Source organism: Dufourea novaeangliae, unplaced genomic scaffold (assembly GCF_001272555.1).
Source record: "Dufourea novaeangliae isolate 0120121106 unplaced genomic scaffold, ASM127255v1 scaffold445, whole genome shotgun sequence".
NCBI lineage: Eukaryota > Metazoa > Arthropoda > Insecta > Hymenoptera > Halictidae > Dufourea > Dufourea novaeangliae.
The window spans coordinates 346,278-360,959 of record NW_015374315.1 but is presented as its reverse complement, the minus strand read 5'-3'; the positions used below and the strand labels follow the sequence as shown (position 1 = coordinate 360,959).

The 14,682-nt window shown below is 52.5% G+C and overlaps 1 protein-coding gene across 1 annotated transcript; it reads left to right on the top strand.

Moving 5' to 3' along the window:
• The first annotated feature begins 12,266 nt into the window (after positions 1-12,266).
• On the top strand, positions 12,267-13,756 carry LOC107192849 (POU domain protein CF1A). Its single transcript, XM_015582191.1, has one exon. It carries the CDS (start codon positions 12,341-12,343, stop codon positions 13,706-13,708), a length of 1,368 nt encoding a protein of 455 aa, XP_015437677.1. The 5' UTR covers positions 12,267-12,340; the 3' UTR covers positions 13,709-13,756.
• The last annotated feature ends 926 nt before the right edge of the window (positions 13,757-14,682 follow it).

Below are 14,682 nucleotides of genomic sequence, written 5' to 3'. Positions count from 1 at the left end.
GTACAAACGAAACAGTCCAGAAATAGCATAGATTAGACACTAGACTGGAAATTATCGGTAACGAGAACGTACTGGACAGCTGTTTCTCTTTTTTTCTTAGTTACGAAGCAATTAAGTCAGATAAAAAAAAAAGCGAACATTTATAAATATTCATCGCGACGTACTCTAGGTCACACGGGAATCGCGTTTCTTAATAACACAGTTCACTCGCGAATAAATTTCGTGACGTTCAACGGTGTTTCCCGTGGCAACGAACGAACCTCCTCGAAGGATCGTCCCGCGCCTTTGACCTCGGGCCAGGAACTTTGATCCCCGGATGCAATAATTCTTCGGTAACTCGTGTCCTACTTCCGGTTCCCTAAAATCGAACCGTTTCGTTTAGTATTCTTTACCGTCCGTACGGCTTGCATTAGCGATACGCGGTGACAGATAACGCGTTGTCGCATGGAAAACATTCCTCCAAATCGTGGCGGGAAACGGGAAAAACTTTCCCCCGAAAATCGGAGCGGAACGAAAGCCACGGTCGCGAATTCGTTGGATCCCGGAGACGTTCGAGAAGATCGTCATGGGGTCGAAACGAACGGAATCTTTCGAGTCACTCGTGAATCTCGAGGGTCGAGCCATCGAAGCATAATTTTTCCATTTAGTCGGCCGTGCCCTCTCGTCGATTCCGTTCCGGAGATGCTCGATCTACCTCGCGATCGGACGGGTACACGTAAACAAACGCGCACTAATGCGAACTAATGTCACCGGTTCGTAACTAACGAGCCCCGGCTGTTGTTTCTACCGGTCGTTCCGGCGTCTCTCGTCAAAGGTAAAAACCTCTTGGACAGGTCGGCGGCGGGAACGCTCTCGAAGGTTTCCATCGAGCTGGCGATCCGTGTTCCGGGCTCCTTTTGCATTCTTCTTGAAGATCACGCGACCGATCTGTCAGTTCGAACTTCTTACTGCCTTAGATATCGGCGATATCGTTCGACACGCTCGAAACCGTGTTTCGGTGAGATTTTTCCTGGTCCGACAACCGTTTTCTCGGACCGATGATCTTCGATCTTGCATTTGTAAACACATCGGCCGAGTTCGGTCGACACAGCGTGGAAATCGGGCTGTCCGTTCGATCGGTCCGGTGACGTATATCGCGAACGGTCCTGTGATCGGTTTCTAGCCTCTCCGCGACGTTCGTATTTGCTCGGTGGAAAACGAAGAGAGAACACGATCAGGGGGAATCGTTTGTAAATTACCGGGCGCGCTTCGGCTCGAACGTCGAACACCGATTCTCCACCCCGTGTTGTAGCTCGAACGTTCTTTCCGGCGTTGACCGGCAGGAAATCGGTGTCGCCACGAATTCAAATTTGTACAAGCCCCGAACATCGTCGTCCCCGTCGCTCGATTCCGACGATAAACTACACGTTTGATCGGCTTGTAAACGTCGGAATCTCCCCGCCTCTACTCTCGGATTCGATTGTAGCTGCTTCGAGGGAACGATCGACACGAGGCGTCGACGCATATTTAACGAAGCCGATCGCGGGAAGTGAAGCACCCCAGCCAGCAGAATGTCTCGAGGGCGACGCGGTGGACGCGGGTGTATCGCGTCGAACGCATCGAGCCGGGAAATATCGATAATCAGGGAAAACCGATTCCAGATATTACGCAAGCTATTTCTCAGCATTTTTTATTAATACTACCTACCGACGGTGCCGAAGTTCAGCACCCAGATGTCCCGGCAAATTAGGGTGAACCGTCGTCGTTCTCCACTCGTGAATCTTTTCGACCCTTCGTGAAAGGAGATGACTATCGTTTTGTCCTCGGCGGACTACCGTTGCTACCGACGAAAACTTATGAATTCGACGCTAATTTATCGTCCGGGACCGCTCACCCTTCGTCCTGTGCATCCGGGATGACGCCTCTTGCCTGCTACCGAGGCTCGCTTCGAATTCTCGCTGAGTTCGAGAGATTAATTGCTCGCCGCCGTGGTACGATCTCGCGTATTAAAATCGGCTGTTGCTACACGCTCGCGGTCGAGACGGCTCTGATTTTCATCCCTTCGAGCGTGGCCGTTGCAATAATAAGTATGAAAGAGCAAACAGCGCAATTGTTCGCGCTGGAACGCGCGAGGTGGTAGTAAAAAAATGGGAGATATAGTAAGAAGCAACGACACCGCAAAAATCCCACCACGAAGAAGAAGAAGAAGAAGAAGAAGAACTCGAAGAAGTAGACGAAGATGAAAACGAAGACAAAGGGGAAGAAGGGTCCATGACGCGCTCGTGATTTCCTTTAGGCTCGAGCTACGGTGCATCCGCGATCCGGTACAGCGTCGCACACAAACACACAGACATACATACACATACACACGCACGAGGGGGATAATAACCAATTATTTTGGAGTATATAATTAGAAAATTACGGAGTCAGCTCCGACACAACGCAGGGACTCGTTCGGTCTCCGTTCGTCTCTGTTCGACTTCCGAGCGATTTCTCTCTGTTCTTTTCCATCTGCGGGTATCCCTTTTTCTCTCGCGGGCTCCTTCGTGTGGCGTCAGAATTGAGATACAGATACCACGAACCAAAGTATAGACCGTGTAAGCTCTCCGAGTCGCATGTGGTCGATCTTTCAGGCTCCTTTCCTCTCTTTTCCTCGTTCTTACTTCGGGTTCTTCGTTGCTGTTCATCCTTTCCTCTTTCGGCTCGGCTTTCTTCGTCTTTCTCTTCTTCCTTCCTTCCTTCCTCTTTGCAGCTCGTCGTCGCCTTCCTCCCGTTCTGTTCGTTTTCTCCACGCTGTTTCACTGCGATTGAGTGCGTGTAGGTGAGGGTGTAGAGGTGGGCCGACCTTATGGCCCTGGGCTACCGGGCTTCGTACCTAAGCTGGTCCTACTATACGGGGTGTCTCGCGACGAATAATCGTATCGTGACGTGTACACCGTGTACAATCGTCTCTCGTATAATCATTCGACAAACATTTTTTGATCGAATCAGAATATTCGATAGAACCCGGATGTGCTTCCATTCGACGAAACTCCGAGCATATCGAGCGGTCGACGAGGACACACATACGTTGTCTCGTGGAAACTTCGTTGACGGAGCCAGGAAAAATCACGGTTCGTCGCTGTACCGCGGTGGAAATGCATGGCGTATCGATCACGGTACCGTGAATTTCAACGAGCGAGATGATGACGCGCGAAAAATTAATGGCACCGTGAAAATGAAATATAGCTGGGAAATAATTAACTACGCCAGGGGATTACTGTAATGCGGTGGTTCTTAACGCTACGGTCACGAGATCTCTCGTGTTTTCCCGGCAGCGTTGAGTAGAAAAAAAAATTTATCCACACTTGCGTCGAGTTTAATTTATACAAAAATCCAGATTGTCGTTTCACCGTGTGCACGGGCGTTGCTTAATCTTTTATTGCCGCCTACCGAATTCGATAACATCCTCGCGTTGTATAAACAGTTTGTTTTTGCCCCGATGAATGTTAATTATTCCCCCCCCCCCCCCCCCACCCCGTTCTTCGGAAAGTGTGCAAGTTTTTTTCAATTAATTCGCTCGACAGACTCATCCCCTGTAATTACTAGTTACACCGTGGAATCCAATTCGCTGTTCGAGACACAGAAAATGTACGTGTTCGGAACACGGAGAGGAGGGCAGTTTTGAACGCCGTGTATACGAAGCGGTCGAGCCTCGCTCGGCATGCAGCTCGCGACGCGCTAAATTATTAATCCTAAATTCTTTCGCCGCCATAATTCTCGCCGGATGATTCGTCTCGAATTAGTTCCTATTAGCCGGTAGTCGGCCGGTTTAATTCTCGGCCGGGGCCTACGCGGGGGCCGAACGGTGCACTTGCAATTTAAAATCGACTTGTCGTCGTTGGCGGTTCCAAGAGGCGGCACGACGACCGGTTGTCGTGAGCCGCGAGACGGGTTATTAGGGATTCTCGTTTCGTAACAAAGAATCGTCGCACGATTACGATTAGAGACGAGGCGGGCTCGTTATCCGAAGGTAATCGAGCGAAACTCTGCCCGATTACCGGTGTCGACCGCGGTGTACTTTTCAGTTTTTCACGGACGGACCCACGGTCCCAGGGCCCGATTCTCCCTCGTTAACCCGAGAATCTTAACGGAATCTGTCGTGAACCAGAAGCAACTCGAATAATGTCTGTAAAGTGGTTTCACCGTGTTGCTGTCCGATTTACCGGTGTCGATTTCGGACACAGTATCGAAACGTTCGTAGCTGCCAGACAACGCCGCCACTGCCGCCGTGAATCGTCTCGATAGTAACGTCGAGATATGTTTGTTACAAAGAAGTATGGGAGCATCAGAGGTTTCATCGACGATAGATTATACACCCGGTACAGAAGCTTCACCACCCACTCGAACCGCAAGACCAGCCCCGTCGGATCGTGATACCCCGCGGACACATGCCGATAATTGCGTTTCGCAGTTCGTGAATTCCTTCATTCCTTCCTCGTCCGCGGTCGTTTCTGCTTTTCCTTACCGGTTGCCTCTGACCCTTCCTCGAATCTCTTCTTTTTGAAAAGTTTTAGAATTAATTATTTTGTTATTTTACTGTTTTCTGTTGAAAAATCGTAAGAAAATATACAATTTACAATGGTATTTGTATAAATTTAATAACAATTGCTTTAAATACTACTTACACTTAATATAAAGGCACCATTTTCCGCGTGGCCGACACAAGATCAGGTTGCTTCTATCTGTTTCGAATAAAAAGAAACATAAATGATTATTAATCTGTACAAGTGATACGCTAGTTTAGATTAAAATGTACGAGAAGGGTCAAGGAATCCCAATATCCAAATATGTCGTTACGTTTCCTGCCTCGCGTCGCCTTCAAAGGAGCCTGTCACTTGCCCATCACTGTATTATCCGATTTAATTGTTCGAAGCGAATCCTAACGCGTCCACGCTATGGATTTCCATGGCCAATATATTGTACAACATCGAAGGGAGCCCTCGAGAAAAAAAAGCGTGCTTCGCGCAGCGGATAGCAATAAACTTTCGATAAAAAGAACTGCTATCGGATCGAGTTGTAATAAGGACTTGTAATCGTTTAATTTATTGCAGCGTACCTACCACGCCACCAGCCTTCCTTTTCTTTGCTCGATGATTGGCTGCGCGGGGACATCCTCGATCTATCCGGTCGATCGAGACAGGGGATCGCGATTCGTATCGTTTGGAATTCGAGCGATTCGATTGGTAATAACAGCCCCGGTTCGCGGAACGTGCGTCGTTTTCACGCACCAAATTAATTATCTACAACCCGATGGCCGGAATAGTCAAAGTCTGGGGGGCGGTTCTCGGTAGGCGATCCATGTTCGTTCATGGCGCGCGCGTTACACAACTCGAAGCACAGATTTAATCGGGAATAATATCGACTTGTACAGAAGGGATGAAACCGATCATCGGTCGAGGCATGTCCTTCGACTATTCGTCTCCCTCCGTTGGTCTCGTTTCATCCCCCCTCGGAGAGGGATGAACGTCGAACGAGGCCTCGCGAGAAAGAAGGTAGGAAAAGGTTTATTCTCCTTCGTGTACGTGCGTGACGTCAATATGTCCAGGATAATAAGATGGCCGGCGATAAAGTGGTGGGTGTAGATACAAGATAACAATCAGCTGCAGTAGCTCCTGGCAATCTCGTGATTACAGGCTTAGCCTCCAGTCTCTGCGTCTCTCTTTCACCTTACACCGCGCGCGCACGTTTCTTTTTTTCCTTCCCTTTTCTTACTCTTTCGCCCTTGCCCCAGACCCGTCGTGTTCTCTCTATCTTTCGTACCCCGTTCTTTCACCGGCGATCTTCTTCCCTTCTCCTTGGCGCTTTGTTTCTCTCGATCCCGACGGGTCGGTCCACCGGAACCGTTCCCCGTCTCTTCTCCCTTCTCTGTCACTCTCTTCTTCACGGTTTCTCTCGTCTTTCCGATTTTCGCTCACCGAATATTACAGCCTGACGGTGCAAAACGAGAAGAAGCTGCCGCCGCCGCGTCGGTTCGGTAAGACGACGGTGTGCGACGGGGTAGGGCCAGGCGTGCCATCGCCCCCCCGGACCTCTCGCCGACCCCTTCGCCAGAGGTACCTCTTAATAATAATTTTGATCGGCAAATTGGCGTGGTGCATATTTCAGGCTTCGATCGTTATCTCGCGAAACTTTCGGCCCTACCTGCGCGGTTTCGTTCTGCGGTAAAAAGGACGCTGAGGGGGGAAGGGGGGTTGAAATACAGCGGAGAAGGGTAGAGCAGCCCCGGGGGCACGTCTCGCGGTCTCGTCGAGGCTCGAGACGGTGAACGCTGGTTCCTTTTTCTCTTTCTTCTTCGATACGTGAACCACGACATCACGCGTTTGTTACTTGACCCACAACCGGAAACGACGGTGCTTCGAACATTTCGATTCTCGCGAATCGCGGAGCGTATCTTTCGTACGTAACCGAATCGTCAACGACGTGCAATCTTGCTGCGTGTCCTTGGTAATCGTATTTGCTAGGTCACGTTTGTAAAGTTTCACGATGTTGCTGGACCTTGGAGCTTTCCGATGGAATAGTTTGGGCGTTCGGCGAGTGTCCGTACGAACGACGGAAACCCTACTGCTCGATTTCAAACGCAAATTCGCGTACGCCGCGAGTCCCTTTGCGAGTTTCGCCCCGTTCCTGCCAAGGATCTCGTGGTCGACGAAGTTAGTCCGGGACGATTCGATCTACCACCGGCTATAATCGAATCCTGGACAAGCTTAATCCATTCCTGCCGACGCTTATGACGCCTTAACGGGTACGATTCGGACCCGAGAGGGCCAACTAGCGTACGACGTTTCTCTGTGTCGGTTTTCGGTAACTAATCGTGAGTTCTCCATCTATTAAGGTTTCCACTGGATACGACTTGTCACCGAGCTCGCAGGATCCTTCGCGCGGTCCTTTCGGGCCAAAAAGGTGGGAAAATACGGTCGCTTCTCTGGACTGAAAAAACACGTTTCGCTGCTCCTAACGAGACGTCAGATTCACGCGTCGGCAAGCGTCGAGGCCCTCGAGAAGGAATCGCATCGTTTCCATCGTCGGGGATCGTAAAAATTCGGGTCACGAGTCCCTGGCAGTAAATAAAACCATTGTCTTTTTCTCCCCTCCATCGTTGACATATTTCTTCGCGGTCCTCGCATCGTTCCGCGCGCGGCCTATCGATTATCCCACTCTCCTCTAGTTCGGCGAAACGTTAAACGATGAATCTGCGAACAATCTTTATTTACTTTTTTTTTTATTTTTCTTCGAATGGACAGACTCGAACGATTCTTCGATTTCGTCCATCGTGTCGATCGTCATCGTTCGAAAAGTTTAAATGTATATTGCGATATAGAATATCTATGAAACGCAGGCGGAACATTTACATACACATTCGTTTTGTTTTGTTCATTTGAAAATGGTTTTCGTACTCGATGGTCGATCGTGCGGTTTACCAACGGTTGCAGCGAAAGAAGTTTCACCTGTTCCCGCGGGATGGCAGCACGGTTACCAACAATACCCCTCGGTCGTTCGGAAAATCCTCGCCGAAGGGATGTCGGAAAAAATTTTTCCACCCTTGTAGGGTAAAAACACCACGCGTTGCTGCCATCTGACGACCAATTTTCTCACTAACCATAGTTTCCCTCTCTCTCTCACTCCACGAACGGTTCTCCCTTTCTCTCGTTTCCCCTCTGATCGCTCCGTCCCCGCCCGTTGTTACGTTTCATCCCCACTCGAACGGTTTCTCTGTCCCCTTCCATGGTTCTAGGCCAGGTTCCTTCTCCTTTTCGCTGTTTCCCATTTCGATCTACTCTCTCTTTCCGCGTCTTATCGCGTCTCTGTGTCGACCCTTTATCCGTTTCTTTTCCCCGCCGATTGTTCTCCCACCATTTCCCTCTCGATACCGAAGGGAAAGCTCGACGACGGCCACGAAGCGTTCGCGGCTACCCGCCACGAGGAAAAGCTATAGCGGCCCGCCGTAAAATCCCTCGTAGCGTATTTCGTATTAAAATATTAAAATATTCATTCGAAGCATAAAGGCGGTGAAATTACGCCGGTTACCGTCATCCATTCACGCACGAGGGTCGCGACAATCGTTCTTTTTTACGGCCGACACGACCTACGACACGTTCGAAATGGTCTGGTTCCCAAACTTCTCGCGACCGGTCGTGTGCTCTCTGTCTCTTTTATTCTGGCCGTGAGATCCGTGTGTACACGATTTCCCCACTTTTTATTCCGAAAGATCTCTCGCGAACGTTGATCCCTGACCGAAACGTAATCTTGTTCATTTAACTAATTCCACTTTTCGATTCTATTATCGGGCAGTTTGAACTGTCGCCACGCTCGATCGCAGTCGATTTGTTATGGCGTTCCCATTCGAATCTACGATCGGAACGTTCGGTCACCGTTTTTCTAAAGGGACGCGACAACTATCGACAGATCGACCGGAGGGATTTCGTATGCAAATATATGAGCTATGCTCCAGAAGGTGGTGCAATCGTCGTCCCCTCTTTGGCCATGCCCATTACAGAATACCCTATATTTCATGGCGATGTTTCCAGACGATAAGAAGTTCGATCGTTCTCGAGTACCTCGAATTTAATTTCGGTCGTCCAACATATGCGGTTCCCGTTGTCATCGACTATTTAAAAATTATTATTAAATCGACGGAGGGAAGTAGAGACGACCAGTCGAAGTGTCTATAGTCTTCTTCGAGTGTACCTTCACCGTGACAGTAGCGGCTGGTTTAACGTCACCGAGAACGAAGTGGGGCTTCGTGTCCCCGATGTTTTTCACAAATGTTTTCGCACCCCACGAAGGTGCTGCTCCGGGCACAGGACAAGGTGCAGCCGGACCGCGCCCCCCTGGACCGCCGTTGGGTCAGAAAAGACCGGCTAAATTATGCAAGCAAACGTTCAGGTAGTAAAGTGTTTTCACGTGGAGCGCAGCGGAACAGGCCGTTGCTGGTTGCGCTCCCTCGTTTCCTCCCTTCGTCTCTGTTCCGCCAACTTCGATCTTACAGTCTCACCCCTTGCGGCGCGCAACCAGGGAGAACTCGCTACCTGTCGGGTCCTAAGCAAATATTTCACGGCAACGTTCGATCCAATTTGACACAATGGGGCTGCGCGAAATCGAATTAAGGGTGCATTACTCGAAGGTGGCCCGTCTCGATCGATCGAGACGTCACGTCGACGTGTCGGAGGAACGAAAGGAAATCGCGGCTGACTGGGTTTTTCTCGGCGAGCCGAATGTCGCGAGAAAAAGAAATCGAGTGGTCGGTGACAAAATTGGAGAGACCCGCGGGCGAATGCTTCGCGAACCGTGGACAAGATCTTAAGGCTGCGCGATCCAAAACGTTCGCGCGTGTAATAAAGTTGGCAAAGATGCGATAATAGCGGGCTGGCATTAAAATGCTCGTAATTCCAACGAAACGGCCCGCGCACGGCGTGTAATAACGAACCGCGTAAATGACAGAGCCGAGCATACATAATTGGCATACGGAGGTGCGCTCAAAATTCCTAGGTTCGGTGGAAGGCTCGGCTATACTTACCTGTTCGCGAGCGAACCACGAGAGAGGTATCGCGCTCTTTTCGTACTCTTCCGCGATGTCAGTCGATATTACGCGCCGATAGCCCGGGGACGTGCGTGCCGGTATCGCGTTAAAATCGTCGAACGGCAATACGATGTTCGTAAAAAAATTTCCTTTCGTTGAAAAATCGCGAAGGACGTGTACTGTCGACGCAGGTTTGCGACGCTTTATGAAAGTAACGTATCAGCCGTGACGATAATGGAAAACATTCCGTCGACCACGGAAGAGTGGAACGGACTGTAACCAGATTTTCGATTACGATGATCGTTCGATGACGAAGCCAAGTAAGGTCTGTGGCGATCTAGTTGTCCGAGTGTCGTGTTTGTGAAGTATTTACCGAAAGAGGGAAGAAAGATGATCGCGAATCGTGCGGTGGCCTTTGCGGAGCTCGATGGTGCCCACAGGTGCGAAGGCGCAAAGCCAGCTGGGTAGCTGAAACGGTACGACACAGGGGGATCCCCGGCACACGATGATCTAACTCACCCCTCCTGAGGGGTGGCTGGCACGTACTGCATAATGCTGCTACCTGTGGCTCTCATTTAAATGTACTAAACCTCGCTCGCCGGCTCGGTCTCTCCCTTCCTCCCCCTTAACCGCTCGCTCGCCGCTAGTTCGCGCTCAACGAAACAGCCTTTTTTATTCGGCCGTTTCTATTGATACCACCCCCATCTGGGGGAGGCACGCCGGTTCGTTTTTCTATCTAATTAATCGTCACGACCGAGTACCTGTTGCACAGGATCGCGCATTTTTTCGTATTCATTTTTTCAAACTTGAACCCGGTTTCGTAATCGGTCCACTTGGGTTTCGAGGTTGTTCGAGACGAGCCGAAAAATTGTAAGCGAACAGCGTCCCGATACAGTCGAGAACTCCCAGTACGTTGCACCTGTTGCACCGCGAGCTACGCGAACAGCAAGCAAAACTATGCGGCGGTTCGGCTGCCGTCAGAAAGATATTCGTTTTTCGCGGATTTTCTCGCGCGAAATTAGGACCTGTTGCGCGCGCAGCTCCCGCGAGTACCGGTGGTTCTACGTTCGGGAATGTAACCGACCATGTTTGGATGGAAAGGACATTATAGAAGTGTAATGTGAAAAACGGGAAGGGTTTGGAAAATTTCGTGTCACAGACACAGAACCGATTGTCGATTTTACCATTCGACAGAGACACCCGCGTTGGTTGTGCAGAGTCGAGTCGAGTCGAATCGAACGGTAGACGACTCGACTCGACTACTCGGGTTCGAATCGAGTCGACTGCTGGCTGAAACGGGGGGTAGGGGCGACGAGAGGAAAGGACGACAGGGGTGAGAGTAGTGGCGCCTGGGGTGCGTAGGTTGCCACGGAGGCGCGGTCCAACCAGGTTCCGCCCGACGGTGACGTTCGTCGACGGCCACCTTGCCAGCGGAGCCAATAGAAGCTCGTACATCGGGTCTCGGTGGGGATGTGCAGGACGGTGGCGCGCATGAGTCGGTTCCACCGAACGGTGGTCCGGGAGCCTCGGGAACCTCGAGCGAGCTGCGAGGCGAGGCAGTCAGTCGCTCTCAGCTACGACATGCATAACGCATGAGAGAGCTCGAGCGAGATCTTTTGCGAGCCGTCGTCTCTCCTCTCGCGCGCACACACATACACACAAACTGTCTCTCTCTCTCTCACACTCTCTCTCGTGCTCTCGCGTCTACACACTCGCACCGGGAGAGACAAACCGTGCGCGAGGAAAGCGTACAACACGCGCACCGGAGACACCACACACAGTGTGCACCTTTTACTCGGTCTACCGTGGTTGCTTCTGGTTCTGGTGCTCGTCCGGCACTCGTTGTCGTGGATCCGTTTCGCGTCCCCGGAGTATACCGATCGTGTCCGTCGTGGTCTCCGCGAGTGTCGTCCCGTCGTGCTACCACGGTTCTCGACGAGTAACCGCCGCGCGCTCGTGTCACCGAGCACTGTCAGTGATAACACGACCCCGGTGATGAGTGATCTCTCCGGCAAAGAACCCCCGATCGACGTCGCGAGTGATTCGGTTTATCGACGATTACTCGGGCACTAGGCTAGGTGTCTTTGTCGCGGGTAGTCGAAGGAAAGACATACCTGCCACGAGGGTGAACCCAGTCGTTTTGGAGGTTCGTGAAGCCGCAGACCGGCTGAACATCCCCGTTCTCCGACGGGGACGGTCCCCGGAGGACGAGAAGTCTCATCTGGAGAAGAGCTAGTTTCGCGTGCCAGTATCTGCTGTCAAGGATTTGCCATCGTTCACTTTTCAACAAGCTATGGACTACGAGTTGTTTTCACGCGGAATGATGTCGCTCACCAGAGTTTCGGAGTGTCCTCGAGAACGATGGACTGTGCGCAACGTGTGACTCGTGATCACTGACGAGAACGAGTCGTTTGTTCTACGTGGCCGCGAAGAAGGATTGTTGGGACGCAGAAGGAAGGACTCGGCGTGGTTCTTCGTTGGAGATCGTACTGTTTAATTCTCGAATCTCCGAAAGGTTCGATCGATACGCGATTGGTGGTGGTGTGTTTGGCAACGATAGACGAGAAAGACTTTAACAAAGGAGTAGAAACGATCCTAGTTGGCAACGGCCACAGGACGAGAAACGGAAGAAACGCGAAACGAGAATAAAAGTTAGCGGCGGTGAAGTTAAGCGAAGGGGTGCCCTGCCCGGGGCAGCCCGAACGTAATCTAGTAGGAGGGAGACCGAAGCGCGAGCTGAAAGGGTGCCGAGAAGCAAACGAACAGAGTGGGTTTCGCGTACCTCTGGACGAGGGGAAGTAGATGGCCGCTACCACGTACATGCCGATTGGTAGCGCAGTGTCGACCGACCTGGATGTTGGTTCGGGAAACGCGATCGGGATGAACATCGCCGTGGGTGGCTACTCCTCGAGCTCGCCTCGCAGCGCCGCCGACGCCGGGGAGATGAAGTACATGCCGGCGCCGCAACATCATCACCATCATCATCATCATCACCAGGTGTCGTCGTCGCCGTCCCCGAATGGGTTGTCGCATCCGACGGCGAGCCTCTCGTCGGCGAATCCCTGGGTGAGCCTGCAACCTAGCAGCGACCACTGGGCGTCCTCGATGGGTATGCACCATCATCCGCACCATCATCCGCACCAGGGGAACACAGCCGGTTTGGATGTGAAACCGTTGACAGCGGCGGCGGCGACCGCCGCTGCGGCCGCGGCCGCGGCAAACGACCAGTCGATGCACGCACATCGCGGCGGTCCTCATCAATCGCCGGGAATGGCCTCGCCGCATCCTTGGCACGCGCCTGTCGTACCGTCGGCCCATTACAATCAGAGCGGTGGAGCGGCCTCGCCCACCACCCTTCAACAGTATCATGCCGCGATGAACGGTATGCTACACCCGCACCCGCATCAACATCATCCTCAGCTGCACAATCACCAGACCGGACTCCATCCGAACCTAAGGGATCCGGGCTCGCCGGTCGGTCACGCGTTGCACCCGGGTCACGCGCACGACCGGGACCACAGCGCCGGCGAGGACGAGACGCCGACCTCGGACGACCTCGAGGCGTTCGCGAAACAGTTCAAGCAACGTCGTATCAAGCTCGGTTTTACCCAGGCGGACGTCGGTCTAGCGCTCGGTACACTCTACGGTAACGTTTTCTCGCAGACGACGATATGCAGGTTCGAGGCTCTTCAGCTGAGCTTCAAGAACATGTGCAAGCTGAAGCCGCTGCTGCAGAAGTGGTTAGAGGAGGCGGACTCGACGACCGGCTCGCCGACGAGCATCGACAAGATCGCCGCCCAGGGAAGGAAACGGAAGAAGCGCACCTCGATCGAGGTGTCCGTGAAAGGCGCCCTCGAGCAACACTTTCACAAACAGCCGAAACCATCCGCCCAGGAGATCACCTCGCTGGCGGACAGTCTGCAGCTCGAGAAAGAGGTGGTCAGGGTGTGGTTCTGCAACCGACGGCAAAAGGAGAAGAGGATGACGCCGCCGAACACGCTCGGCGACGGTATCATGGAGGGAATGCCGCCGGGACACCAGGGACAACCGGGTCTTCATCAGGGTTACCATCCGCAAGATCACCTTCATGGATCGCCTATGGGACACAGCCATAGTCCGCCGATGCTCAGTCCTCAGGGTCTCACGGCCCACTCGTTGGCGGCTCACTAGCGTTCGCCCGGGCCTCCCCCGTTGGGCCTCTCGATAACCTCACAAAACTCGGTGAACAATCCGGTGGCATCGTCGCCGCCGGACACGCTCCCTCCGTTCTATCATCATTACCTGCAGGCACGCAACGGCAGCTACTCCAGCAACTCGTAGCCACCGTGGCCGCCGAACTGTCTCGACGCGGCTAGTTCGCGTTCATTCTGCTCCTAAGTCCGACGCCTCGGACGAAGGGAGCCTGCAACGTGGCGCAACGAACAAACAAACGCGCACGCACGCACGCACGCACGCACACATATACACCATCCGAGAGACAAAAGTTCGCGGCTGCACGCCGTTATATCTGCATCGTTTTGAACAATCAATGTTCATCGAGGTTTTACGGGGTTCAATGAGGCCGAGCCCGGATCATCGGGGAGGCTAGATACGAGGCACGAACGAAATCGTGCCTCGTCAAAAACACCGTCTCGGTATCGCCATCCAGCAACGCCACGGAGAGTCCCAACCATCGTCGTCATCCTCGGAACTGTGACAGGACGAGGAATTCAGTTCCTGTCTATTCTTCCGCGATCTGTCTACGATTCGCGAATAGTTCTCCGTGACCGAACCGTGCGATACCCCTGTGTCGGAAGTGCGTAGTAATTCGTTTACGGTCAACTCGATTTCCGTACGTCCGTCTACCCGTTCGTTCGTTCGCTCGAAGAAGCGAACATCTCATCGAGAACCTCGGCGGCCGCGTTGCCCTCATCGACGCCGTCGTCGTTGGTCGTTATTATCGTTACGACGGTGAGAATCTAAGGAGAAAAGTGCGCGCGGCTGTTCTCGGTGCGCTACGCGAGAATCGAGGGACGTTTTGTGCATCCACGAACGACGGGAAGCGTCCTTCGGGGACACCACCGAGGTGACGCGACGCGACGCGACGGATGGCCGTATACATACGAAAGGAAAACGAAAGGAACGCCAGCCGGAGGCGAAGAGCG